Consider the following 27,576-nt stretch of genomic DNA (forward strand, 5'->3'; position numbering starts at 1 on the left):
ATCAAGAGGTTCAGTTGCTGTTCAGACCAAACATCAGAAGGGGGAAGAAATGTTATCAAAGTGATTTTGACCATAGAATGATTGCTGGTGCCAGACAGGGTGGTTTGAGTATCTCAGAAACTGCTGATCTCCTGGAATTTTCATGCACAACTGCCTCTAGATTTTACAGAGATTTTTGCGATAAACAAAATAAAACATCCAGTGAGTGGCAGTTCTGTGGGCGAAACCATCTCTTTAATGAGAAGGATCAGAAGAGAATGGCCATACTGGTTCAAGATGACAGGAAGGGGATAGTAACTCAAAAAACCATGCATTGCCACAGCATATTGAATGCACAACACATTGAACTTTGAAGTCAACGGGCTACAGCAACCAAAAACCACACCGGGTTCGAGTCCTGGACCTAATAAAGTGGACACCATGTATATCAGGATCAGAATCAGGTTTATTATCACTGGCATGTGTTGTAAAATTTGTTAACTTAGCAGCAGCAGTTCAATGCAATATATAATATAGAAAAATAATAATAATAATAATAATAATAATAATAATAATAATAAATAAATAAATAAATAAATTACAGTGTAAATGTATATATTGAATGGATTATAAATCATGCAAAAAACAGAAATAATATATATTAAAAACGTAAGGTAGTGTTCACGGGTTCAATGTCCATTTAGGAATTGGATGGCAGAGGGGAAGAAGCTGTTCCTGAATCACTGAGTGTGTGCCTTCAGGCTTCTGCACCTCCTAGCCGATGGTAACAGTGAGGAAAGAGCATGTCCTGGGTGTTGGAGGTCCTTAATAATGGACACTGCCTTTCTGAGACATCACTCCTTGAAGATGTCCTGAGTACTTTGTAGGCTAGTACCCAAGAGGGAGGTGACGAAATTTACAACCCTCTGCAACTTCTTTCGGTCCTGTGCAGTCACTCCTCCATACCGGACAGTGATGCAGCCTGTCAGAATGCTCCCCACGGTACATCTGTAGAAGTTTTTGAGTGTATTTGTTGACATAGCAAATCTCTTCAATCTCCTAATGAAGTATAGTCACTGTCTTGCCTTCTTTATAACTGCATCGATATGTTGGGACCAGGTTAGGTCCTCAGAGATCTTGACACCCAAGAACTTGAAGCTGCTCACTCTCTTCACTTCTGATCCCCCTAAAAGGATTGGTACATGTTCCTTTGTCTTACCATTCCAGAAGTCCACACTCAGCACTTTCGTCTTAAGGACATCGAGTGCAAGGTTGTTGCTGCGACACCACTCCACTAGTCGGTATATCTCACTCCTGTATGCCCTCCCGTCACCACCTGAGATTCTACCAACAATGGTTGTATTGTCAGCAAATTTATAGATGGTTATGCCTAGCCACAGTCGTGGGTATAGAGCGAGTAGAGCAGCAGGCTGAGCACATGCCCCTGAGGTGCACCAGTGTTGATCATCGGCGAGGAGGAGATTTTATCACCAATCCGTACAGATTGTGGTCTTCCGGTTAGAAAGTCGAGGATCCAGTTACAGAGGGAAGTACAGATGCCCAGGTTCTGTAACTTCTCAATCAGGTTTGTGGGAATGATGGTATTAAATCCTGAGCTGTAGTCAATGAATAGCATCCTGACATAGGTGTTTGTATTGTCCAGGTGGTCTAAGGCCATGTGAAGAGCCATTGATCTATTGTGGCGATGGGCAAATTGCAATGGGTTCAGGTATGACATACTTGCTTTCATAGATTGGGGCACAGAATCTAAGAGTTGGAACATTATGCTATATGTTATCATTTTACCAAACATCCAAGCCAGGGTGCACTTGGACTCTCGAGTCAGAATCAGGACCACATTTATCATCATTGACATACAGTATGTCATGAAATTTGTTCTTTAGCAGCAGTACACTGCAATACATAAAAATATTGTAAGTTAAAATAAAAAATATATTAAGAAGTAGTGAAAAAAGGCAGCAACGTAATGAGCTAGTGTTCATGGGTTCATGCACCATTCAGAAACAATGGATGTTCATACACTATTCATGCCGCTGCCTGTAAGGGGTTTGTGCATTCTTCCCATGACCGTATAGATTTCCTCTGGCCATTCTGGTTTCCTCTCACAGTCCAAAGATGTACTGATTAGTAGATTAATTGGTGATTAGGCTAGGATTTAATTGGGGTACTGCTGGGCAGTGTGGCTCAAAGGGCCGGTAGAATAAATCTGATAAAATAAATCTGATGCCAGAGGGGAAGAAGCTGTTCCTAAAATGTTGATTGTTTGCTTTCAGGCTCCTGTCCCACTTTGTGGATGGTAGCAATGGGTAGCAATGGGAAGAGGGCGTGATCCTGATGATTAATGATGGATGTCATTTTCTTGAGACCCACATTTGGAGGATGTCCTCGATGGCAGAGAGGGTTGTGCCCAAGATGAAGCTGGCTGAGTATACAACCCTCAGCAGCCTCTTTTGATCCTTCACATTGGAGTCTCCACACCAGTTAGTGTTGAAACCAGTCAGAATGCTCTCCACAATGCACCAATAGAAACTTACCAGAAATTTGGTGACATGCCAAATCCCCACAAGCTCCTAATAAAATATTACTGCTTGTTTGCTTTCATAGTTACATCAATATGCTAGGCTCAGAATGGATGTTTGGAGATGTTGACAATGAAATTGAAACTACTCATCCATTCTACTGCTGACTCCTCTATGAGGCAGGTGTGTATTATCCTGATTTCCCTTTCCTGAACTTCACTCTCTATTCCTTGGTCTTCCTGACTTTGATTGCAAGATTGTCATTGCAACACCACTTAACCAGCTGATCTACCTCACTCCTGTACGCCTCCTAGTCACCATCTGTCTGGTCACCCTACTGTAGGAAGGATGTGGTTTTGCTGGTGAGGATGCAGAGGAGATTCACTAGGATCTTGCCTAGATTGGTGAATTTTAGTTAGAGAGTAATTAAATTCTGGAATATGATACCAGAAATTCTGCTGGTAGGTGATGGAATCAGATGACTATGTTTAAGAGTTATTTGGACAGATGCTGAAATAGACAAGGCAGAGAAATTCATAAGAACAAGAACTTGTGCTGATGCTGGAAATCTAAAGCAACAGACACAAAATGCTGGAGGAACTCAGAAGGTCAGGCAGCATCTATGGAAAAGACTAAACAGTTGACGTTTCAGGCCAAGACCCCTCTTCAGGACTTGAAAAGAAGAGGCAAATCGTCAGAATAAAAAGGTGGGGAAGGGGAAGGAGAATAGTTAGAAGGTAATAGGTGAAGCCAGATGGGTAGGAATGATAAAGGGCTGGAGAGTAACACAATGGTGGTGAAGACAAGTTCCCAGGAAGGATACATGGCTCCATTAGCGAGTCTGGATGAGGACATGGTCAAAGAGTCAGAGGGCAGCAGAGATCACAGAGGGAGAACAGTGACACTGAACTCCCAATGAAGAGAAAATTTAAACTTCTTTGGGGTAGGCATCCCTCAAAGAAGCTTTGCAGTGGAGCAGCAAATCATAAACAAGATGGTAGCAAAAACAGGAAGGAAGGATTGTGGTAGCAAGTCTGAAGGAGTACATGGTTGAGGAGTCAAAGGGCAGCAGTGACACTAATATGGGAAATAGGATTCGTGTAGATAGATTAAAAGGTCAGCATGGTGTTGGTGAGCTGAGGTCCTGTTTCTGTGCTGTGGGACTCTAGAACTTCATGATTTTGGATCTACATGGATCTCTGAATTTAAGTATGTTGACTGAAGTAACTTGATGTGAGAAATGAGGAACTGAAGTTTCTAACTTCTGCATACAAGTGCTTAGACCAATCTCAAAGGATGCCATGTTTGTTTTGCAGTTTATACTATAGTTAATTTACTCCTCAAATGGATTGATTTCAAACTGTTAAAAAAAATTACAAGTACACAATTATATTGATGCCTATGATGGCCTATAGGTAGACATGCCCATCTGCTCAAACCAGGCAATTAATTAATGATGAGAATATCCTATCTTTAACCTTATCAATCCTCCCTTGAAGGCTAAGCATGCCTTTAAGGTACTTCCAATTAAACAATGTAGCATTTAATTAACTTTTCATTAAACTTAATATTGAAGAGCTCCATTATGATGAAAACAAACAAAAATGATGTGCAAAAGATAAAGGAATGGCAATAGAAAAATGTCTCACATCTCAGATACAGTAATCATTATGTAAACATGCTGTTAAGAGAGTCACAGGTTTTGGTGTGAGGCTGGCCTGCAGTCACAGGGAGGCCAACCCAGGTAAGGAATCAAGTTTTGATCCCACTAATTGTTTGTCCAGAAAGCTATCGATTCTGTCATCCAAATCATTGACATTCAACATAAAAACAAGTTGGTCCCAACACAGACTCCTGAGAAAACCATTAGTCACTGGATCAGAGTATAAGTTATCCCTTTTCAGATAATCAGAATAGGATCCTTTATTTCCTCTCTTTGACTCCTGCTAGTCAGCCAACGCTTTATCCATGCTGATCTCTTTCCTGTTATACCATTGTTTCTTATCCTGATAAGCAGCTTCATGTGCAGCACCTTTATCAAAGGCCTTCTGAAAATCTAAGTACATAACATTCGCTGATTCTCCTTGGTCTATCCTGCTTGTTATTTCTCAAAAAAAATTGTAACAAATGTGTCAGGGGAGATTTTCCCTTCAGGAACACATTCTGACCTTGGCTTATTTTATTATGTGTGTACAAGTACACCAATACCACATTCTTAACAATCAACTCCAACGTCTTCCCAACCACTGAGATTAAGCTAACTGGCCAATAATTTCCTTTCTTCTGCCTCTCTCCCTTCTTGAAGAGTAGAGTGACATTTGCAATTTTCCAGTCCTCTGGATCCATTCCAGAATCTATGATTAGGGAGATTTAAGAGACTCTTCGGTATGTGAATGAATGAAAAACAGAGAGGTATCTGGGAAGGAAGAGTTAGATTGATATTGGAGTAGGTAGATTGGCACAACATTGCGAGCCAAAGGGCTTGTACGGTCCTGTATTGTCCAATGTTCTATGATGTCTGGATCTGCCACACTAGAAGGCTCAACATTCTGGAGGGAAGATCTCCTGAGGAAATGAGGTCCGTGACTCTGTGGGAGGTTATTGCCTGATATTTGATGGTGGGGTCAAGGTCCATGGGTAGACAACACAATAACAACTAAATAATCTGCTTCCTGTAATCCTAATTGTGATATTGGTTAAGGATACTGCGCATCATTCTCTTGCTCTGTTCAAATAATAATTCTGTGAGATCTTTTGCATCCATCTAGATGGGATCATGGTCTTAAAGTCCTGTAGAAAACACAGCACTTCTTCTGTGGTATAATGGACCTTCAGTCAGTATATAGGAAATGAGCAGAATTTTTAATGACCTCAAATCTATGGAACATGATAATGAAAGTTTAGCCAAAAGAATGTTTGATGGTCAAATCCAGATCAAGTCCAAAACAAAGGCACGGATGATGGTCTAAATTCCATAGTTCCTTCAAAAATTTCCTGTTATGGAAGCCTATATAAGATACATTTGGAAAAGCTTCTTTCAGTTCTGAGCCACATTAAACATTATTTGTATCCATGTTTCCCATCTTTTGTTGGTGCTGTCTAACAAATTGTGTTTCATATGACTTCTTGGTCTTTTAAACCACAAATTTAATAATGGAGATGGGTTGCTATGAGAACTTATTGCCTGATTTTGACAGGTAGAGAAGAGACTGGTGGATGTTGTCAGAATCAAGTGTTGAATAGGTGGATTAATGAAAATTTAGAGAATCACACAACAATGAATGCATCCTGATCTGACTCCCACACGAGTAGTACAATATCTGCATCCTTTTGCTTCATCTTGCTCAGATCTGTCTGAAGAGATTTTGTGACGTGATCTTTGTTCCACATGGAAGACAGCAGATCTCTTCCTTTCTAGAGGTCATGTTTGGTGTACACTGATACCCAGGCGGCGGAGATGCATCTTCAACCCCAGGCAAGTAATGTTGAAGATGGCTCCTTCAATGACTTGTTTAACCATACAGTATCATTATATCATCCCTGGGCCTCACTGTTATGGTTCTCCATGGGTGTTATCAGCCATTGATGTTCCCCAAGTCGAAAGCCAATAAGTCTGCCTTGTGGTGTGATTGGATCAGCATGAGTGAACAATATAATAATGACCCAAGTCATTAGCTGTACTTAAGGCAGAGATAGATAGTTCTTGATTAGCCAGGGTGTCAAAGAGTATGGGGTGAAAGCAGGGGAGTGGGAATGACTGGATGAAGTGGATCAGCCCATGTTTGAATGGCGAAGCAGACTCGATGGGCTAAATGGCCTACTCCTGCTCCTAAATCTTATGGTCTAATATTATTATGACTGCACTTCAAACATAATATGTTTTTTGCTCTGCCTTACCTGGTCATTATGGGCCATATGGCTACACCTCTTTCCCTCTCTTTTCCCCCACCCCTCACTTTATTGTCTGTCACCCCCCCCCCCCATCACCATCGAGTAATAGATCAGCAGTTTGCTTGGAACTGATTGGAGCTGTCTGAAAGGTGATGCAAACCCTCTGATTCTCCATGGATATTATAAACTCATACCATTAATGTACAATGTAGCAATTTCCAAAATTCCCACCACCATTCCTTATATTCTTCACAGATGGAAGGTCCATTGACTTGCTTGTGAATATGCTCAGGGGAAGTTTCATTCATGGTGATTTGTAGGTACAGTAATACACTGTCTATGTTGTTTGTAGTAGCCACACCAGCCAGGCTGCAAAGTTGGTTGTGTGACCACCAGACCATTTATTTCCTTAAAGAAAGTGCACATAATGTAGTTAAATATTTCATGGAACACAATCTGACTCATTCTTTGTAGAGGCCAACTTCAAAAATTCAGCAAAAATATAATTATTGTGCACTGATTTTCACTTCTATCAATATTATTAACAACAACATATATTTATTTTAAACTCTGAACAGCCGCAATATGCTTAGAGTGCAGTGATTGAATATAGCCATTGAAGATAAATGTTGCTTTTACATTTACAAGGATGTTAACAAAATTGCATTTGTTATAGAGCTAGTGGAGAGCACAAAGTGCAATGCTCATTGAAACAAATTGCAATGTTAATATTGTCTTATGACACTGATGGTGCTATAATGGGATTCAGTGTATGACAAGTCTTCTACAAAGAGGTTGCAGTTAATCACATTTATTGCACTTCCAACATATGTTTCAAATCAAATGTTTTAAAAAAGGGGGGGGGCAGGATTGAGGAGAAAATAGCCTAACTTCACGAAAGATAATGGCTATGCCACAAATTGCAGCCTTTACAGAGAGGACATGTTAATTATTTCTGTTTTAATTGTTAGAAGTAAACATTTCTACATGTTAACAAACAGGGATGTGAAGGTGATTATATGATTAGGGAACTGCTTAACGTTTCGATGCGTATTTCATACCATAACAAACATCTAAAAGCAATCCTACTGGGGACTGGTGAGGTTAACTTTGACAAAATTCACCCAGCTGTGAAATCCATAGGTTTGGATTTAATTTTTGCATCACACCTAATGTTATCCTCTTTTAACATCAAGGGAGAGGAGAATGCTATAAGGATTAAAACTAATGCCATTAACTTCTTGCCAGCTGGCTATGGTTAATAATGCCCCTCGTGCTTATGGAATTCCATGTAGATTCTGGACAATGCATAGGGACAGATGAAGGACATGAAATCAGAAGAAGAAGTTTCATTCTTTCCTTTACCCTTGATCAAGCCCACATTGCAACACTCAGTAGAATGTGATTGTACTTGGAAAACAGGTCAAAAGCAGACGGACAAATGTGACACACACAAAATGCTGGAGGAACTCAGCAGGCCAGACAGCATCTGTGGAAAAGAATAAATAGTTGGCGTTTCTGGCCAAGACCTTTCAGCAAGACTGAAAAAAAAAAGATGAGGAATCAGAGTAAAAGGTTGGGGGGAGGGGAGGGAGAAACGAAAGGTGATAGGTGAAACCAGAGTTTGATTGGTGAAAGACCTGGAGAGGGGGAATCTAACAGGAGAGGACAGAAGGCCCTGGAAGAAAGAAAAAGGGGGAGGAGCACCAGAGCAAGGCGATGGGCAGGCAAAGAGATAAGGTGAGAGAGGGAGATGAGAATGGGGGAGCATTACCAGAAGTTCGAGAACTCGATGTTAATGCCATCAGGTTGGAGACTACTCAGATGGAATATAAGGTGTTGCTCCTCCAACCTGAATGTGGCCTCATTGCAACAGTAGAGGTGGCCATGGATGGACATAGAACATAGAACATAGAATAGTACAGCAGAGTACAGGCCCTTCGGCCCACAATGTTGTGCCAACCCTCAAACCCTGCCTCCCATATAAGCCCTCAACTTAAATTCCTCCATATACCTGTCCAGTAGTCTCTTAAACTTCACTAGCGTATCTGCCTCCACCACTGACTCAGGCAGTGCATTCCATGCACCAACCACTCTCTGAGTAAAAAACCTTCCTCTAATATCCCCCTTGAACTTCCTACCCCTTACCTTCCTCTTGTATTGAGCAGTGGTGCCCTGGGGAAGAGGTGCTGGCTATCCACTCTATCTATTCCTCTTATTACCTTGTACACCTCTATCATGTCTCCTCTCATCCTCCTTCTCTCCAAAGAGTAAAGCTCTAGCTCTCTTAATCTCTGATCATAATGCATACTCTCTAAACCAGGCAGCATCCTGGTAAATCTCCTCTGTACCCTTTCCAATGCTTCCACATCCTTCCTATAGTGAGGCGACCAGAACTGGACACAGTACTCCAAGTGTGGCCTAACCAGAGTTTTATAGAGCTGCATCATTACATCATGACTCTTAAACTCTATCACTCGACTTATGAAAGCTGACACCCCATAAGCTTTCTTAACTACCCTATCCACCTGTGAGGCAACTTTCAGGGATCTGTGGACATGTACCCCCAGATCCCTCTGCTCCTCCACACTACCAAGTATCCTGCCATTTACTTTGTACTCTGCCTTGGAGTTTGTCCTTCCAAAGTGTACCACCTCACACTTCTCCGGGTTGAACTCCATCTGCCACTTCTCAGCCCACTTCTGCATCCTATCAATGTCTCTCTGCAATCTTTGACAATCCTCTACACTATCTACAACACCACCAACCTTTGTGTCATCTGCAAACTTGCCAACCCACCCTTCTACCCCAACATCCAGGTCGTTAATAAAAATCACGAAAAGTAGAGGTCCCAGAACAGATCTTTGTGGGACACCACTAGTCACAATCCTCCAATCTGAATGTACTCCCTCCACCATGACCCTCTGCCTTCTGCAGGCAAGCCAATTCTGAATCCACCTGGCCAAACTTCCCTGGATCCCATGCCTTCTGACTTTCTGAATAAGCCTACCATATGGAACCTTGACAAATGCCTTACTAAAATCCATATAGATCACATTCACTGCACTACCCTCATCTATATGCCTGGTCAACTCCTCAAAGAACTCTACCAGGCTTGTTAGACACGATCTGCCCCTCACAAAGCCATGCTGATTGCCCCTGAATCAGACCATGATTCTCTAAATGTCCATAGATCCTATCTCTAAGAATCTTTTCCAACGGCTTTCCCACCACAGACGTAAGGCTCACTGGTCTATAATTACCCGGACTATCCCTACTACCTTTTTTGAACAAGGGGACAACATTCACCTCCCTCCAACCCTCCAGTACCATTCCAGTGGACAACGAGGACATAAAGATCCTAGCCAGAGGCTCGGCAATCTCTTCCCTCGCCTTGTGGAGCAGCCTGGGGAATATTCCATCAGGCCCCGGGGCCTTATCCGTCCTAATGTATTTTAACAACTCCAACACCTCCTCTCCCTTAATATCAACATGCTCCAGAACATCAACCTCACTCATATTGTCCTCTCCATCATCAAGTCATATCGGAATGGGAATGGAAAGTGGAATTAAAATGGGTGGCCACTGGGAGATCCCTCTTTTTCTGGCCGACAGAGCATAGGTGCTCCATCCATGGCCTCTTCTACTGTCTCAATGTGATCACACTCAGGAGGAGCAACACCTTATATTCCGTCTGGGTAGGCTCCAACCTGATGGCTGAACATTGATATCTTGAACTCCTGGTAATGCCCCTCCCTTCTCTATTCCCCATTCCCTTTTCCCTCTCTCACCTTGTCTCCTTGCCTGCCCATCGCCTCGCTCTGGTGCTCCTCCCCCTTTTTCTTTCTTCCGTTGCCTTCTGTCCTCTCCTATTAGATTCCCCCTTCTCCAGCGCTGTATCTCTTTCACCAATTAACTTCCCAACTCTTTACGTCACCTCTCTCCCTCTGGTTTCACATATCCCCTTGTGTTTCTCCCTCCCCTCCACCCTTTTGCTCTACCCCTCATCTCTTTTTCTCCAATCCTGCTGAAGGGTTTCGGCCTGAAACATCAACTGTACTCTTTTCCATAGATGCTGCCTGGCCTGCTGAGTTCCTCCAGCATTTTGCGTGTGTTACTTGGATTTCCGGCATCTACGGATTTTCTCTTGTTCGTGATCAGACAACAGTGATGTAGGTTAGACAGACTTTCAGACTGTCCAGTTTGTTAACTGATGGATTGCTGAAATATGACTGATAGAATAATGCTGCTGCTGTATCTGTACTAACAAAAGGTTGAAAATATTTTCAGAATGGTATTTGGGTTAATCTGGGACATCAGCACGGTGACACAGTGTTGAGGTTGCTGCCTCACAGTTCCAGGGAAATGACCATATATCTGCCCACATAGAGTTTGCAGTTCTCCCCACGACTATGTATTCCCCTCAGGTGATCTAGTTTCCATCCTCCAAGACATGTGGGTCTGTAGGCTCACTATATTGTTCCTGGTATGAGGTGATTGGAGCTGATGGGCATGTGAGAGAACAACTGATGGATCAGCTGGATGGTGGAGCTGCAAACCTGACGGAAGATGAAGGGTGCCAGGGATCACAGTGCATTCATGCTTTAAGTTGCAATTTTAACCAAGGGTGTAAATATTACACATTTGTTCTTCATTTACGCAATCATTATGAAGACCTTGCCATTAATGAGAAGGGGACATTGATAGTGGAAAAGTAAAGAAAGAAGTCAGTTAGTTTTTTTTTAAAAATGTGGCAATCTAAACAACCCTAGCAATCATGGAGAGGACAAGAGTAATGTGAGAAAGTACCCAATGCTAAAATATCTGATATGGTCTGAATAATATATTCCAAAGATTAATTATCTTTATGATGATTTTCAGACTAGTTATTCTATTGCCGTCTTGTTGCGCTTTCGCAGTACATCTTCAATATTGTACATGATTACAGGCTGTAGTTCACTGACATAATGGTCCAGACTAGATTCATCTGTAATTTGGCCACCCACATTACAGTCGTTCTCAGAGCTGATGTCTGGTGTAACAGCCGAGTTATCATTTTCACTGACAAGATACTTGGAGTCTTCATGGTGGAGACCTTTCCCCTTAATATCATTAGCACTCACACCTGGGCCAATTTGTGCACCTTTCTGATGGCTTACTCCATGGCATTTTTGACGGTGTCTTATTTCATCATCTGTAGTTTTGTTGGACAACCATTTGTCTTCTATTTTGTCTTCCACCTCCTCACCAGAAAGCTGACTGGACTCAGAATAATCGGAGTCATGCTGGCAACTGCATCTGGATTGGGCTGTCTCCTCAGGATAACCTTTGAAATATGAATCAAGAAATATTGACATTAGATTACTTCAAACTTGACCTATACCTGGATATTATATTGTAAAACAAAAGAAAACATGTTTCAGGGTAATTTGATACTCTTAATTTATTTAGCTGAATTTGTAGTATCAGTCAACATAAATGGAAATGGCCTGTTATCAAATGTTCTGACACTACTGAGGTTAAATTGGAGCAGCAAACACCTTTTGTGTGCTGTGCTGCTTTCTAAAGTCCTAAAGTGGCGAGCAGGCATAAAATGCATACAGGATAGGCACAAAGAAGAATTGCTTGGCCATATTTGAAGCAACCATTAGTCAAATTATATACCAGGTGGATGATCCAGCAGCTTCTTTGAGTTCAGGACAAACTTAGAGTTGAAGCAGTGAAGAACCAGCACTGCCCAAGCATTCCTAAAAATGGTGACAAGTGTTCAACACAATTGACATTACTGAGATTTTCCAATCTTCTCCTATTCCCAGTCCGTAGAACACCAGACCCTGCTCCCTCCTCCATTTACAGTGAGTTACTTCCCAATGCCCTCCACATGTGGGTTATAGTAAATTCTCACCCAACTTTCTAATTCTACTGGACAATCTTTAAGGTCTGACAATGTGCATTGAATGGCACTCCCTTACTTTAGTAATGAGGCACTTGCATGGAATACAAATTCTGAAATTCAGAAATCAGTATTTTTTAAGAGTTAGGTAAGAAAATAAATTCACTGTGCTTTAGTTTGAGTGCTAAACAGTACATTATTAGAAAAGAGGCAAACCTCCCCCATACTATATTGAACACGTAATCCTTTTCAAATGTGCTGTATGGATTTAAGGATTTAGCTGTACCTTCAGTTTGCTCCATGCAAGGGGGTTCCTCTGTTTCTTTCTCAGGACCAATGCCTTCAATGAATTTCTGCTCTTTCATGACTCTGGTGATTTCATTCAATTGTCTCAGTAAATTTTCTTCCTGTTCCCTGGTATCATTTGTAAACCTTCGGACACACAAAATAAAAGATGTAGCATTTTCTATCAGACACTAACTTAAGATATGATCCAGAAAATCATGTAAGCATTGTTTTCCCTCACCCTCCCTAAATATTGAAATCTTCATCCGAGAAGGAAAATGGTTCAGAGCGGATGAAGTTGGAAATGGAATGGACAATGGAAAGTGGATGAGAGCAAGATGAGAGGTGGTTGTTCTGGAAAGGGAAGGCTGTGACATTTGTATGGGTTGTTAGTCATAACCATGAAGAAATCCAAGAACTCCTTGGAGCTAGAGATAGTGAAAAGGCCGAAGTGAAGGGTTTATGCTTTGCCTTATCATCATAAATAAAAAGACCTGAGCATTGCTGTTGCCCCAGGATGATTCTAAAGCAGATGAAGGACCTAACTATGAATTAGGAAGCTTGGTAACCCTTAATATAGTCCAGCACCTCTGAATTCTAGAACATTGGAACTTTGGAAAACAGATCATTCAGCCTAACATAACTTTGCTAGATCTTTGAACACCAGTATTACAGTTGAGTAAAGGTAACTACAGAGGAATGTGAGAGGAACTGGCCAAAGTTAATTGGAAGGAAACACAAGCTGGGATGACGACGGTAGAGCAGCAATTGCTGGAGTTTCTGGGAGTTGTTCAGAAGACACAGGATCAATTCATCGCAAAGAAGAAGCAATCTAAGGGGAGTATGAGGCAGCCATGACTTGCAAGGAAAGTCAGACAGCATAAGAGCAAAAGAGAGGGCATATAATATAGCAAAGATTAGTGGGAAGCTAGAGGGTTTGGAAGCTTTTAAAAACTAACAGAAGACAACTAAAAAAGCAATAAAGAGAGAAAAGATGAAATTAGGGTAAGCTGAGTGGTGGAGCTATGACAGCGCTTAAGAGTGACTTCTTCATGCTCATCCGCGGAAACAGCTTAGTTTCTACCTTTAATATCTCTCTTTCCCCTTTTCAAAGTGGATGAGACCCTGACCTACAGTTACATTCAGACTTTGGTTTTTTGCAGCAGTGGGACCCATTCCCAGGGCCTTATAACCAGCCGCTTTCCAATATTGCAAGAATGCTGCCTAAAAGACGAGTGTGCCTTCGGGTTCTGAGAAACATCGGGAACAGCGGATTGGCTGTTGGGGGCTCGGTACTCAGCAAATCGCATTCTCTCTCTTTCTGTCTTATTGGTGTGGGAGAATTTGTCACCCGTTCTCGAGTCAGAAACCTCAGGAAAAACGCGACACAGCCGACTTTATCATCACAAATCAGTGAGTTGCGTTGTTATGTCTTTCCTCTCACTGTGACAGAGTGACACCTCTCTGTCCCTTTATTAGGGAGAAAGAGAGCCTGTGGCATGTCAACTTGTTGGGTGAACGATTCGTGTTTGTTGTACTGCAGATCATGGTCTTTCTTTGGGGTTTTTCCATTGCTTGCTTGGTGGATATAGGGTGCTGTTGATTTTTTTTGTTGAAGTGGGGGTGGGGAGGGTCATTGCTTTCCTGCTGCTTGTACGTGGGAGGGGGAAGTATGGAGGGCTTTGGGGGTCTAATGTTTTTACTGTCACTCATTCTTTGGGCACACTTCTGTTTTCATGGATGTCTGCAAAGAGCAAGAATTTCAGGTAGTATATTGTAAACATTCTCTGATATTAAATGAACTATTAATCAAAAAATGAAGAGGATACTAAAACCTTTTTCAAAATATAAGAATAAAAGAGAGGCAAAAGTGGATATTGGAATGCTGGAAAATGATGCTGGAGAGGTAGTAATGGGAAACAAAGAAAAGGCATACAAACTGAATAAGTATTTTTTGTTAGTCTCCACTGTGAATGACATCAGCAGCATGTCAGAAATTCGAGAGTATCAAGGAGCAGAGATAAATGTAGTCACTATTACTAAAGAGAAGGTGCTTGGGAAGCTGAAAGGTCTGAAGGTAGATAAGTCATCTGGACCAGATGGACTTTACTCCAGGGTTCTGAAAGAGGTAGCTGAAGAGACTGTGGTGGAATTAGAAATGATCTTTCAAGAACCACTTTCAAGAATCGCAAGTGTCACTACTCTCTTTAAGATGGGAGGGAAGCAAAAGATAGGAAATTATCAGCCAGCTAGCATGATTTCAGTGGTTAGCAAGATGTTGGAGTCCATTATTAAAAATGAGGCTTCAGGGTACTTGGAAGCACACAATAAAACAGGCCAAAGTCAGCATGGTTTCTTTAAAGAGAAATCTTGATGACAAATCTGTTGGGATTCTTTGAGGAAATAACAGTCAATGGAAGCTGGCTACTTGGATTTTCAGTAGGCCTTTGACAAGATGCCACACATAGTATGTTAAACAAGGTATGAATTCATTACAGGAAAGGTATTAGCATGGATAGAAGATAGGCTGACTGGCAGGAGAGAAGAGTGGGAATTAAAGTGGCCCTTTTCTGGTTGTCTGCCACTGGCTAGTGGGTTTACGCAGAGGTCAGTGTTGGGCCTACAGTACTAATTTTTGCATTATATGACGGAATTGAATGCTTAGTACCTAGATTTGCTGATGATACAAAGATAGGTGGAGGAGCAGGTAGTGCTGGGGAAGCAGGGAGTCTGCAGAGGACTTAGACAGATTAGAAGAATGGGCAAGGAACTGGCAGATCAAATACAATGTAGAAAAGTGTATGGCCATGTACTTTGATGGAAGGAATAAACGTGTAGAACATTTTCTAAACGAAGAGGAAATTTAGAAATCTGAGGTGCAAAAAGGACTTGGGAGTCCTGGTGTAGGTTTCCCTAATGGTGAACTTGCAAGTTGAGTTGATAGGAAGGAAGGCAAATAAGAGGATTAGAAGATGAAAACAAGAATATAATGCTGTGGCTTTATTAGGCACTAGTCAGATGACATTTGGAGAATCGTGAACAGTTTTGAGCCCCACATCTAAGAAGAGATGTGCAGGCATTGGAAAGGGTCCACAGGTTACAAGAATGATCTTAGGACTGAAAAAGTTAACATACGAAGAGCACTTGATGCTTTTGTGCCTGTACTCACTGAAGTTTAGAAGAATGAGGTGGGATCTCATTGAAACCTACCAATTACTGAAAGACCTCGATAGAATGGGTGAGGAGAGGATGTTTCCATAGTGGGAAAGTCTAGGACCAGAAGTCACAAACTCAGAATAGAAGGGCATCCTTTTAGGACAATGATAAGGAGGAATTTCTTTAGCCAGAGGGTGCTGAATCTGTGGAATTCATTACCACAGATGGCTGTGGAGGCCAGGTCATTGGATATATTTAAAGCTGAAGTTGATAGGTCCTTGATTAGTAAGAGCATCAAAGATTACAGGCAGAAGGCAGGAGAATGGAGAGGAACAGACAAGAATAGAATGGAAAGCATTGGAGAGGGATAGGAACAGACTAGTTCAGGAAACATTTAATTGGAGTAAGGGGAACTATGAGGCTATCAGGCAGAAACTTGGAAGCATAAATTGGAAACAGATATTCTCAGGGAAATGTACTGAAGAAATGTGGCAAATGTTCAGGGGATATTTGCGTGGGGTTCTGAGTAGGTATGTTCCAATGAAACATGGAAAGGATGGTAGGGTACAAGATCAGTGGTGTACAAAGGCTGTTGTAAATCTAGTCAAGAAGATTGGGGGTGTTGTGGATAGTGTGGAGGGCTGCCAGAGGTTACAACGGGACATTGATAGGATGCAAAACTGGGCTGAGAAGTGGCAGATGGAGTTCAACCCAAATAAGTGTGAGGTGGTTCATTTTGGTAGGTCAAATATGATGGCAGAATATAATATTAATGGTAAGACTCTTGGCAGTGTGGAGGATCAGAGGGATCTTGGGGTCTGAGTCCATAGGACACTCAAAGCTGCTACGCAGATTGACTCTATGGTTAAGGAGGCACACGGTGCATTGGTCTTCATTGAGTTTAAGAGCCGAGAGGTAATGTTGCAGCTCTATAGGACCCCGGTCAGACCCCACTTGGAGTACTGTACTCATTTCTGGTCACCTCACTATAGGAAGGACGTGGAAACCATAGAAAGAGTGCAGAGGAGATTTACAAGGATGTTGCCTGGATTGGGGAGCATGCCTTATGAGAACAGGTTGAGTGAACTCGGCCTTTTCTCCTTGAAGCGACGGAGGATGAGAGGTGACTTGATAGAGGTGTACAAGATAATGAGAAGCATTGATCATGTGGATAGTCAGACGCCTTTCCCCAGGGCTGAAATGGCTAGCACGAGAGGGCATAGTTTTAAGGTGCTTGGAGGTAGGTACAGAGGAAATGTCAGGGGTAAGTTTTTTACGCAGAGAGTGGTGAGTGCGTGGAATGGGCTGCTGGCGGCGGTAGTACAGGCAGAAACAATAGGGTCTTTTAAAAGACTCCTGGATGGCTACATGGAGCTTAGAAAAATAGAGGGCTCTGGGTAAAACCTAGATAGTTCTAGGACGTGTTTGGCACAGCTTTGTGGACCAAAGGGCCTGTACTATGCTGTATGTTCTCTATGTTTCTAATGGGCTTGGGAAGGGAAATAAATCAGCCATGATCGAATGGTGGATCAGACCTGACAGACTGAATGGCCTAATTCTGCTCCTCTGACTTTTGGCTGAATGGTGTTATAAAAGAGTCATAGATCTCTCTTTTAGAAGTTTTTGATTTTGTTTTTATCACTGTTTTTGCTTGGAAAGTAATGCCTAACAGTTGCCTATAACCAATGTTCCCTCTAATTTGTAGTCATCCGTGTGCGCAAAAATCTTATGTTGTGCAAATTTTTTTCCTGTGACAAAAGTATGTGTGTACTGAATACACACATGGCACAGTTTATGTAGGTTTACAAAATACTTGTCATAAAACTGCACAGAATAACAACAAAATAACATACATATTTAAGTCACTCAGTTATTTTTTTCTCTCTCCTGTCTTTGGCATTTACCAATTCTTTGTAAACTCTATCTAGACTAATGGAACTTCCATCCAACTGATAGCTTTAGATTCTCATTAACATATGCAAATGACATTCACCTAAACGGTTTCTCAGCTTGTTTTTGAGTTAGGCTAAAACCTCGCTCACAGTCCGTACTAGACGCAAGAAAGGTTCCCCCAATGTCCATCAACTGTGCAAGGTCGCAAAACTGTTCATTTTGAAGTACAAATGTCACCATTTGAGCAAAGTTCGAAATCAGTTTGTATTTAATTTTTTCTTGCAAGGAAAATTTGAAATCATTAAACTGTCTAACTATTACAGTATTTTTAGCTAGAAAATTATGATATTTTAGACGTAAGGCATTAACTTGTTCATCGCCAACTGTGAAGTCACAATCTGCAATTGCGGAGAAATCAAAAGTTGACTATTCTTGTACCTCATCTTCAGGAAATCTTTCTTCTAAATGAACACAAAGACTATTTATAAAAATCAACAGCAAACTTGTACCTACTGTGAAGTTTTCTTCACGTTGTTGGCTTAGCAAAACCTTAACTTTGTCACTCCACGAAACATTGTCTCCCAGATACTGCTTTCTTATCTTGTCAATTTTGCCTCGCGCAAAATGAAGTGAATCAGTTGGTGTCAGGCCACTCTTTTGCAGAATCTTGCACAGTGCAGCCAGTTCATCAAAGACATCACTTAAAACCTGTAAAGCTACTTTGTATGTGATGTTTATCAACTTACTTGTGACAGTATTTAGCCACAGGGTCATTTGACTGATTGTTTTCAATAAAAACTTAGTAAGCTATCTACAGGATTTGAAACAGATCTTTGTAAACTTTACGATATGAACACTGTCTGCCAAAGATAGCTGCCGCCGTGATGCAGCTGTACAAACCGGAACAGTAAATTAGTGACGTGCATTGTGGTATTTGAAAAACCAACTAACTAGTTAACAGAAACATTTGGCTAAAAGATTATTTTCAATAAGTATAATTATTAATTACTACATTATTTTAGGTAACTAACCTTTTGTGCACACATTAATTTCCTTTGTGCGCTGGTTGAAAAATGTGCGTGCGCACGCACAGCTTAGAGGGAACATAGCCTATAACTGAGTGGAATTTTTGCCTCTTGTTTTGTCTTTTGGGAATAATTTAACTTTATTTTCTCTAAATATCACTCATTGGTTTATTTATTTGGATCGGCACAACATTATGGGCCGAAAGGCCTGTTCCTGAGCTATACTGGTCTATGTCCTATGTCCTATGCCTTATATCTCATTGGCTGGTGAGTTTCTATCGTTTCTTAGTTAAATAAAAACACTTCAATACATGAAGTGTTTTAACATATTTTTTCTTAACTGTCTCTGACAATAAAATATTCTTCCTTTTTAAAAGATTACCCAGCCAATCTCAGACTTCCCATTTGTGGATAGCTCAAGCTTGTTTGTCTGCTTATCTATGGCCATGACCATCTTCACAATGCACTCAGTGAAGACTGAGGTCATGCTGCTGGCCAGCTGCATAGAAGGCATTTTCACCAATGCCATGAGTGGACTTTTTTCACAAGCAGAAGCATCATAGTTCTGATAAAGGGTGATTAACTTGAAACATTAAGTCGTAGATAATGCCAGGCCTTTTCTGGCATTTTCTGTGGTTCATTTTTCAGATTTCAAGTATCTATAGTAGTTTGCTTCTACCAGACAAAGTGTTTTGTTCCAGTATTTTTTAGATTACCTCTTTTGTCTTTTAACCATGCCAGTGAAACTCAAAAAAAAAGTGGATATAACTGAGAGTGCAGCAGGATTGGTACCATCAGCAGCCATCAGGAGTGATGCCAGGAGGGTCTCTGTGCCAACAGAATTCCTACGAGTTTAAATGAAACATCATCTAGAAGTGGGGCATGAGTGGAGGAATATTGTGAGAAGCAGAATGTTCCCAGATTCTATATTTTTACATTTTTCATTAAAACTAGCTGCAAGCGATAGTTATATATACAATAACACTCCACCAGAGAACAGTATGTGCAACACTTATGACCGTCAATGTACTGCAAACAATATAAATAAATTAGAAGTTTCCAAATAGATGCTGCATTTTTTGTTTTATTTTGGTGAATCTTTCAGTCTTTCCACTCTTGAAAAAAATAAAGCTAATTTCAAAATCTGCATATAGCACTCCATGATGCTTTTCATTTGCAAATCAATTTCTGTTCTAGTTAATTTAAGTAAATTAAAGATTTTTTTTAAAAGTAAAGCTTTTGCTTCTCCAAGAGCAATTGGTTAGTCAGTCTTGGTCTTTGGACAGAACCAGTGCAGATGGACACAATCTGCAAATGCCAGCCTTCACTCACAATGCCTGTCACTTTGCTGAATGTCCAAAAGTGAAAATCATTGCCTAATCCAGCTCTTTACATGAATAGATTAAAATCATTAAATTACATTACATTAAAATCAAGTCAGATATTCAACTTTTTCTTCCCACTATCAAGATATAGGTCAATTGCAGCCATTCAGAGTACAATCATCTAGCTCAAGTTGGAAGAATTACATAGAAACTGCAGCAGAAAGAGGTCCAATGGGTCTAGGTGCTGCTCATATTTCAGATAAGCCCCTCCCACTCAGGTTTATCTACTCTTACAACTGTCTCTTACATCCTTTCTCCTTCATCTAATCCCAGAGAATCAGACTAAGGATCTTCCTGGCTCTGCCTAAGTGACAACATCGGCAAATAATTTCATGGGTCAATAAACCAATCTCGTACTCACTCAGCTTTTCATTGAGCTAAATGATGGTGGCCAACCAGTAGCTGCTAAAGTAACATTCGCATCTATGGCACATTATAACAGGTGAACAGCTGTAATAGATCATTCTGTAATGGAAAAGATACAAAATGAAAGTAGCTTGTTGTATTTATTTTCTGTGCAGTTTATTAATTACTTGAATGCTTGTATTTTATAAAACTACCTCTATACAGTCCTCCAGTACATACAGTTATTCTGTCTCTTGCTGAAAGCTTTGTGCTATCGCATTATTTGAATAGGTGCTATCTGATTCGTTGACTCTTATCTACAAATTTGAATGGAATGCTTCTTTTCTATGGGGTATAAGAAGGGCAGACTATGTTGTCCCACCAGATTTTTTAAAATTCTTTTTTCTGTTCTTTATTTTTAGTTACTAGACTTCTGCAACTCTACGCTTCCAATTCTTAATGAAACGATCCTGAGGTAACAAGTTTTGTGGCCTCTTTCTTGAACTTCCAAAAGAACCATGGATCATAAACATCAGAATCGAACAATTTGGTGTAGTCGGCAAGGATAGTTGCGAAGATGTTAGGACAGGAAGAATCCTAGACAAAGTGAAAATGTTATAGCATACAAACAAAGGAGGTACGACCTCCCTCTAATTCCAAATTGTCTGAGAGAATAGACTAGTTCTGGCTTCAATACATCATGGAAGTGTAGGTGTGAGGAAATTACTATACATTGCTATTTAAAAAAGATCTGTAAAAAATCAGCTAAGCACTGAAATTAATATCAGATTCGAGTTAAACTCATACAAGCCGGTGAAGTGCTAAGAAAATATCTGTTTGTAATCTATTGCTTAAAAACATCTGGATTGTGATCAAATGAGAGAAATTTGCAAACCAAAAAAGAAAAAAATTAAGATTTCTCGTATAAAGTTTGAGGAGTAATCCTACAATATTTTGGTTGTGAACTGATGATATTTTGAGATCACAGTCAGGGATAAAAAGCATCTACAATTAAAACAATGGCCAAAATCATGAAACTGAAGTCTTAACTGAATAAAACATCTTGGTTTGATAAAATTAATTTAAAAATCTGGATGGAATATACCAACATTGTTAAATTTATTAAGAAAGCATGTGATAAGAACCAGAGAATGTCTGAGGAAAAGGAAAACCTGAAATGCGTGAGTTAAAGGTAAGAACACAAGGTTGGTTTGAGCAAATATGTGAAGGAATGTGTGAGTGAATGGGGCAGGTAAAGTCATTTACTAATTGATGGGGAAGGAAATGTGAAATGTGTAATAAACTACAAGAACTACATGATAGAGACAGTAAAAAATCTAAAGAGCAAATCTCTGCATTAACCAAATGAGCAAACAATATAATAAATGTAATTGAATTGAAATGCATTGTACAGAGCAACAGTAAGAAGCAGTAACTGAGGTGATATCAAAGAGCTGAGAATGGATTTCAAGTGGGCGGTCCTGCCAGTGACACCTCGAGTGACACTTCCAGTGACACTTCTCCTTGGGGATCAACACTTATATTGGATGGTCCTCCAAGACAGCGACATCTTCCAAACTCTGAGGAATAAGGATGGACATGACAGGGACTGTACGCTGCCCCTGGCAACTCAAGTAAGGATGACAGAGATGGAAGATTAGTATTGGCAGCCATGTCATAGCTTGCTCCAATAAAGACTGAAAGAGTGAAAACACAAGGAATTGAAGATGGAACCTATGAAAGGAGATTACTGGGTTGCTAATCAATGTATTGGCATGTTAACTCCTCTAGTGGCAGATTAATCAACTATTTTCAATGCTCTGAAGCCATCACACAAGTGGTTTACAGTTATTGATATAGCCAATGGATTCTACTCCGTACCACTGGTGTCAACTGTGGTTGGTTTTCACAACTTTTTTGATGGCCAATAATACCAGCGGGTGACACTACCACAAGGACAACACAATTGTCCCACTGTCTATCAAATAGCTTTGAGACAACACCTGAGGAGCTTACCAGCCATTGTTTTGACTCTTTTGAATTAGTGATGGAGAGGAGATCACTAAACAAACTGTTATCCATTATGGACAATCTGGCACATCCCCTCCATGACCTACTGAATAAACAGCAGAGCACCTTTTCAAACAGATTCATTCAGCTCTGCTGTCATAAGAATCATTACAGAAAATCTTCCCTACCAAGTGCAATAAGCATATACAACAGTTCTTCTCTGTGTATAATAATCTCTGCTTTATTATTTCATACATTATTGTCACACATATTGGTACATTATTATTGTGTATATTATTATTCTATACTTTATTATTAGTTAAGTCTGCACACTGCTAAGTGTGTTTTTAAATGTTGCTGCTGTAACGAAAGAATGTTCTTCTCGGGATCAATAAAGTATTATTATTATTATTATTATTACTACTACTACGATAAAATAAGTAGATGATATCCTAATAGCATCCAAGGCTCAGACCAGCATGAACATGATGTGCTTTATTTGCTTGATTATCTATCCTCCAAAGAACATAAAGCAAATCTAGACAAGGCACTATTACAACAAGAAGAAGTAATTCACCTTGGACAGAAGCAGGATCGTGCAAAAGCCATTAAGTCGAGAAAGCCACTTTCAACAGTTCAGCAGCTCTGATCATTTCTGGGCAGTTCAATTCCTATGCTGAAATTGCTCATCCACTCAACAGTCTGCTGAAGGGCAGTAAGTGTTTTGATGACCCTGTGATTCTTAATGAAGAACAACCGAAAATGTTTCAAAAACTTTAAAGCTGATATTGCGTACTGCATCTGATACAGGTAGAACATTTACCCTGTATATCAATGAGAAACATATGATGGCAGTCTTAGCTCAAGAACATGCAGACCAACAGTGTCCGGTTGGTTATTACTCTGCCAAAGATCTACTGCTGTACACTGATTGAGTGAGGAATTCAAATGGCTGGATGGGCTGTTTCTGAAACTGAACTCCTGGTGTAAAGCATGGCTCCTGGTAACTCTGAGCACCAGGGAGAACTGAAAGCTTTAGTTGAAGCCTGTAAGTTGGCAGAAGGAAGATCAGCTAATATCTTCCCCAATTCTCGATATGCTTTTGAAGTTGTTTACGACTTTGGAAACTTATGGAGCCAAACAGGATTTCTTACAGATGTAGGAACTCCAATCAAAAATGGCCAACTACGACAAGAACTGATGAATGTCATACAATTACCATCAGAAGGTGTCGTATTAAAATGTAAAAAACACTCCAAAATGACTACAATGGAAAGCTGTGGAATGCATTTGAGGATGAAATTGCAGGAAGGGCAGCATAGGAAGGAGTTAAAAAGAAGAAAGATTTGGAAGAAGTGCAGAGAACATATTCAGTGACCCCAACAACTGAAATTATAGCAATGAAGTTAGACTCTATATCAAAGACGAACATACAAGATATTCAAGAGATGCAAGCTCAATGCACTAACTAGGTAAAGTGGTTGTGGGAGGAGAATGGTGGGTGTTAAACAGTGATGGAGCATGGAGATACAGCTCTAGTCATAGACTAGTAGCTCTAACTATGTTGCGTCCTTATCTGACACAGCAGATACACTCCCTAAGTCACTTTCTTTTTATATTTACAGCTCTGTGGTGACAAAAGCTCTGTTTAACTTTTCTTCACATTGAAATGGTTGGCTTGGAGTTGTGTAGTGGGAGGGTGGGGAGGATACTAACTTTATATGATTTTATTTTGGGTGCTTTTTCTTTACTGTTATGAATTCTATATTAGACATGTTTGTTTTGCACTGTATAAATCTCTTTTTTGCTGGTGGGTTTTATTTTGTTGTATTGTAGAAACTCATAAAAAAATTAATTAAAAAAAAGAAAGAAAATTCCTTATAAAGTAGTGTTAATAACTAACTCTGCGGTAAAGGTATGCAAGTGACTACACATGAGCCACTGCAAACAAGATAAAGTAGTGCCAGATAAGGACAACCAGTGCTGTGGTTAATGTGCTGGTAACCTCTGACACAGTGCCCACGTTGCTGGGCTACAATAAGCAAATCACTAAGCAGCCAGAAGACTTCAGAACTGACAGCTACCAGACATTATGATGTTTATTCTAATATTAGGTGTTGCTGCTATATTTTTGCCAATTTCCCCTACTTACAATTAAGACTAATATTCATTCAAAAATGCTTTATCATAGTTTACATCTTTTAACTTGTATACTCATGTAAGTGTACCTACTAATTTATCTAAGCATGACATAATCCTACAAATATTCTTTGCTATTTCATGGTTCTTGATTATACTTAGCATTGAAACCACATGACTGAACCTACTGAATTCTCAAATGTAATAATTCTAAATGTGTGATTTAGAATCAAAGAGGGGAAGGTTGGATTCACATGTATAATTTGCTATTTCTTCTGCAGTTTAACAATTAGTTGACTGCTTGTATTTTATATAACTACCTATATACATGCAATTGTTCAGTGTGTCCCCTAGTGGTTACAGTTAGTCTGTCTTCACCTGGAAGCCTTTTGCTATTGCATTATTTGAATAGGGCTTTTTTAATATATATATGGATTATAAGAAGGGCAGACCACATTGGCCTACCATCCCTATTTTTTATTCTTTTTCCTGTTCTTTGCTCTTAGCTACCAGGCTTTTGCAACTTTATGTTTCCGATTCTCTTTGTTCTATTAGAGCTTAATAAAACAATCATGAAGCAACAAGTTTTGTGACACTTTCTTGACTTCTGAAAGTATCTTGGATCGAAAACATCAGAATCCAACAAACCTCATACCAAATCTTCCTTCTAACCTCCCACTTAACACCTTTTCTTACATTCTCTCTTTTTTTTATGGGGTGAAGATGGGACAAAAAAAACTTAAAATTCCTATGCATTCTTCCCTTTCTCATTATAGATAGCCGAAAACTGCAATCTGTCCAGACAATAGTAAAAAGTGAGGATGAAAATGCCATCGCTCTTTGTCATAGTAGCAACCATCCATCACTGTGCATAATTTAGAAATGAACTATGGGACAAGACTTTACACATTAATAGCCTTTAGCTGTGACTAGAAGCTGGGGAGCCCATTCACTAGATTTCGAAGGACCAGAACTCACTGGAGATCTACCACAGAATACTTAGATTAACACTTGAATAGAGCTGGTTACAGGAGTAAGTTGCTTAACATTTCCAAATATGCAATGCTAAAGGGTTTCACTTTTGCAGCATGGGCCTTTGAACACATCTATTCTGGCCTGAATTAGCGGACAACTCCATCAGTACACATATGGAGCCAGCCAGGATGCAGCATCTGATGACCAATGTCTCAGTTTCCACTGTGGCATAATTGCAAGCACCTGGATGTGCAGACCACTAGATCACTGACTTTCAAGTTCAGACGTCTCCATCACGACAACGGGTATCGATACCACTGTACAAAAGGCATTATCCAGTATGACATGGCTCCATATGTTACTGTATCTGGTTATTGGGAAAAATGTGGCAGCATTTAAGGAGAGTGACAGTGAAACCATGGGGTTTGTATCAATTGTCCTCTCTCCAAATAACATCATAGGCATATTTCCTCCCAAAGGTTCTGTGCCCAGCATTGGATCAGTGCCAGCCAACCGGCCTAAATGCCTGTTATCCATGTGAACCTCACATTATCCTAGCCTGGTCCTTATTGTTTCAGAATTCCTCAAGGATATTCACCAAAGCCTTCTCTATCTCCCCCACTCTTCCAGGCACGCAGCTACACCTGGAGTAACACCACGCAGGAGTATGGGGCCAGACAAAGGTGCACATATGACAGACTTTAAGGGACTGTACATAGACATTTTAATTCCAAGGCATGGCGCTGTTAAATTTAACGCACTGGCAAGTACAAATGATTAAACTGATTCCCAATGCAGACTGTCCATTTTCCCCACAGGTGCCACTTGACTCTCCAGTCCTGATGAAGGGTCTTGGCCCGAAATGTTGATTGTTTATTCCTATCCATAGATGCTGTCTGACATGCTGAGCTCCTCCAGCACATTGTGTGTATTGTTCCAGCATTTTGTTTGTAACTGTTTCCCAAGACATACAGGCCACATCTCAGATAGCCATGGAAGGAAGGAAAACATCAGTGAAGAGTTCAAAAATTTTTGAATCTCTTCATTGACTTTGCTATTTAAACAAAAGCACCAAATGTTATTCCTAGGGAAGTTTTCCTGTTTTAAAATTACAAGTAAATCTGTTTCCAAAATGTCAACTACCACTTTAAGGATGTTAAGTTATTATTTCTTACTTGTCTGATCCATTTCCCATTTTCAATGCTATTTGCTTCATGGCCACTTCAGTCTCTTGCAGTTTTGCTTGAAGCTGAGCCAGTTCGTAATCAGCTGCAAAACATATTTCATGTTGTTATGTCATTTCAGGAAGGTCTGGTTAAAATACGGTATATACCTTCTGTTTTCCCACCTCATTTAAAGACTTATTTCCTAAATACATCCATGATACATAGCTAATGGGTGTAGCCTCTGTCAGATTCCATTTGGCAGCTTTTGCTTCCATAACTAATTCAGGTTTAAAGTTAGATCTTAATGAATACGGTATTACAAGAACAAACAGTGAACATCTGCTATCAGTAATCCAATAATAACTGATTACACTGAATTCATAGATGAATTTAATACAGGGATCGATTCTAATGAACATAACACATCCAACAGGAAATTTGATTAGAAATTGATTTTGTCTAAAGTCATGGCAGAAACCTGTAATTTAATTGGTCAATGGTGAAACATTTGATTAATACTCAAAATGTCAACTAATATACACGTACTAATTTTACGCTTCCTGCTTCCAAGTTGGGTGCCTGCACATCTCTTTCCTGTTTTAGGATTCTGGCTGATACCTTTGGATGAGATCTGAAAAATACAAATACATATACGAGACACATCATGGAAATGAGGAAATTTAAAAAACAGCCCATTTCAGTTATAATGCAAACATATTTGTTTATGCTGATAGAGATTGTCAGTAATTCAAAGTATGCTTATGGTGGCTTGCTGCTTTATCGCACCATAAGTAACAATGTTGAAGGGAGTTTAATGATGTGCAGTCCAGATTCAGCATTTTATGTATTTATCTCTGGTAAATGTTCTCATTGGTTCCTATTATAGGGAATAAT

The 27,576-nt window shown here is 40.1% G+C and overlaps 1 protein-coding gene across 1 annotated transcript in view; it reads right to left on the reverse strand.

Moving 5' to 3' along the window:
• Nucleotides 1–10,671: 10,671 nt before the first annotated feature.
• The window catches only part of LOC140205192 (protein RIC-3-like), a 79,945-nt gene continuing 63,040 nt past the window's right edge, over nucleotides 10,672–27,576 (reverse strand). Inside the window, exons 3-6 of the mRNA XM_072272542.1 lie at nucleotides 27,229–27,313; nucleotides 26,692–26,785; nucleotides 12,590–12,735; nucleotides 10,672–11,736 (exon numbers count right to left, since the gene is read on the reverse strand). Of these exons, the coding sequence (XP_072128643.1) occupies nucleotides 11,297–11,736; nucleotides 12,590–12,735; nucleotides 26,692–26,785; nucleotides 27,229–27,313 (765 nt within the window). The 3' untranslated portion in view covers nucleotides 10,672–11,296. The remainder of the gene's footprint in view (nucleotides 11,737–12,589; nucleotides 12,736–26,691; nucleotides 26,786–27,228; nucleotides 27,314–27,576) is intronic.

The sequence above is a fragment of the Mobula birostris genome, chromosome 11 (genome assembly GCF_030028105.1).
Source record: "Mobula birostris isolate sMobBir1 chromosome 11, sMobBir1.hap1, whole genome shotgun sequence".
Classification (NCBI taxonomy): domain Eukaryota; kingdom Metazoa; phylum Chordata; class Chondrichthyes; order Myliobatiformes; family Myliobatidae; genus Mobula; species Mobula birostris.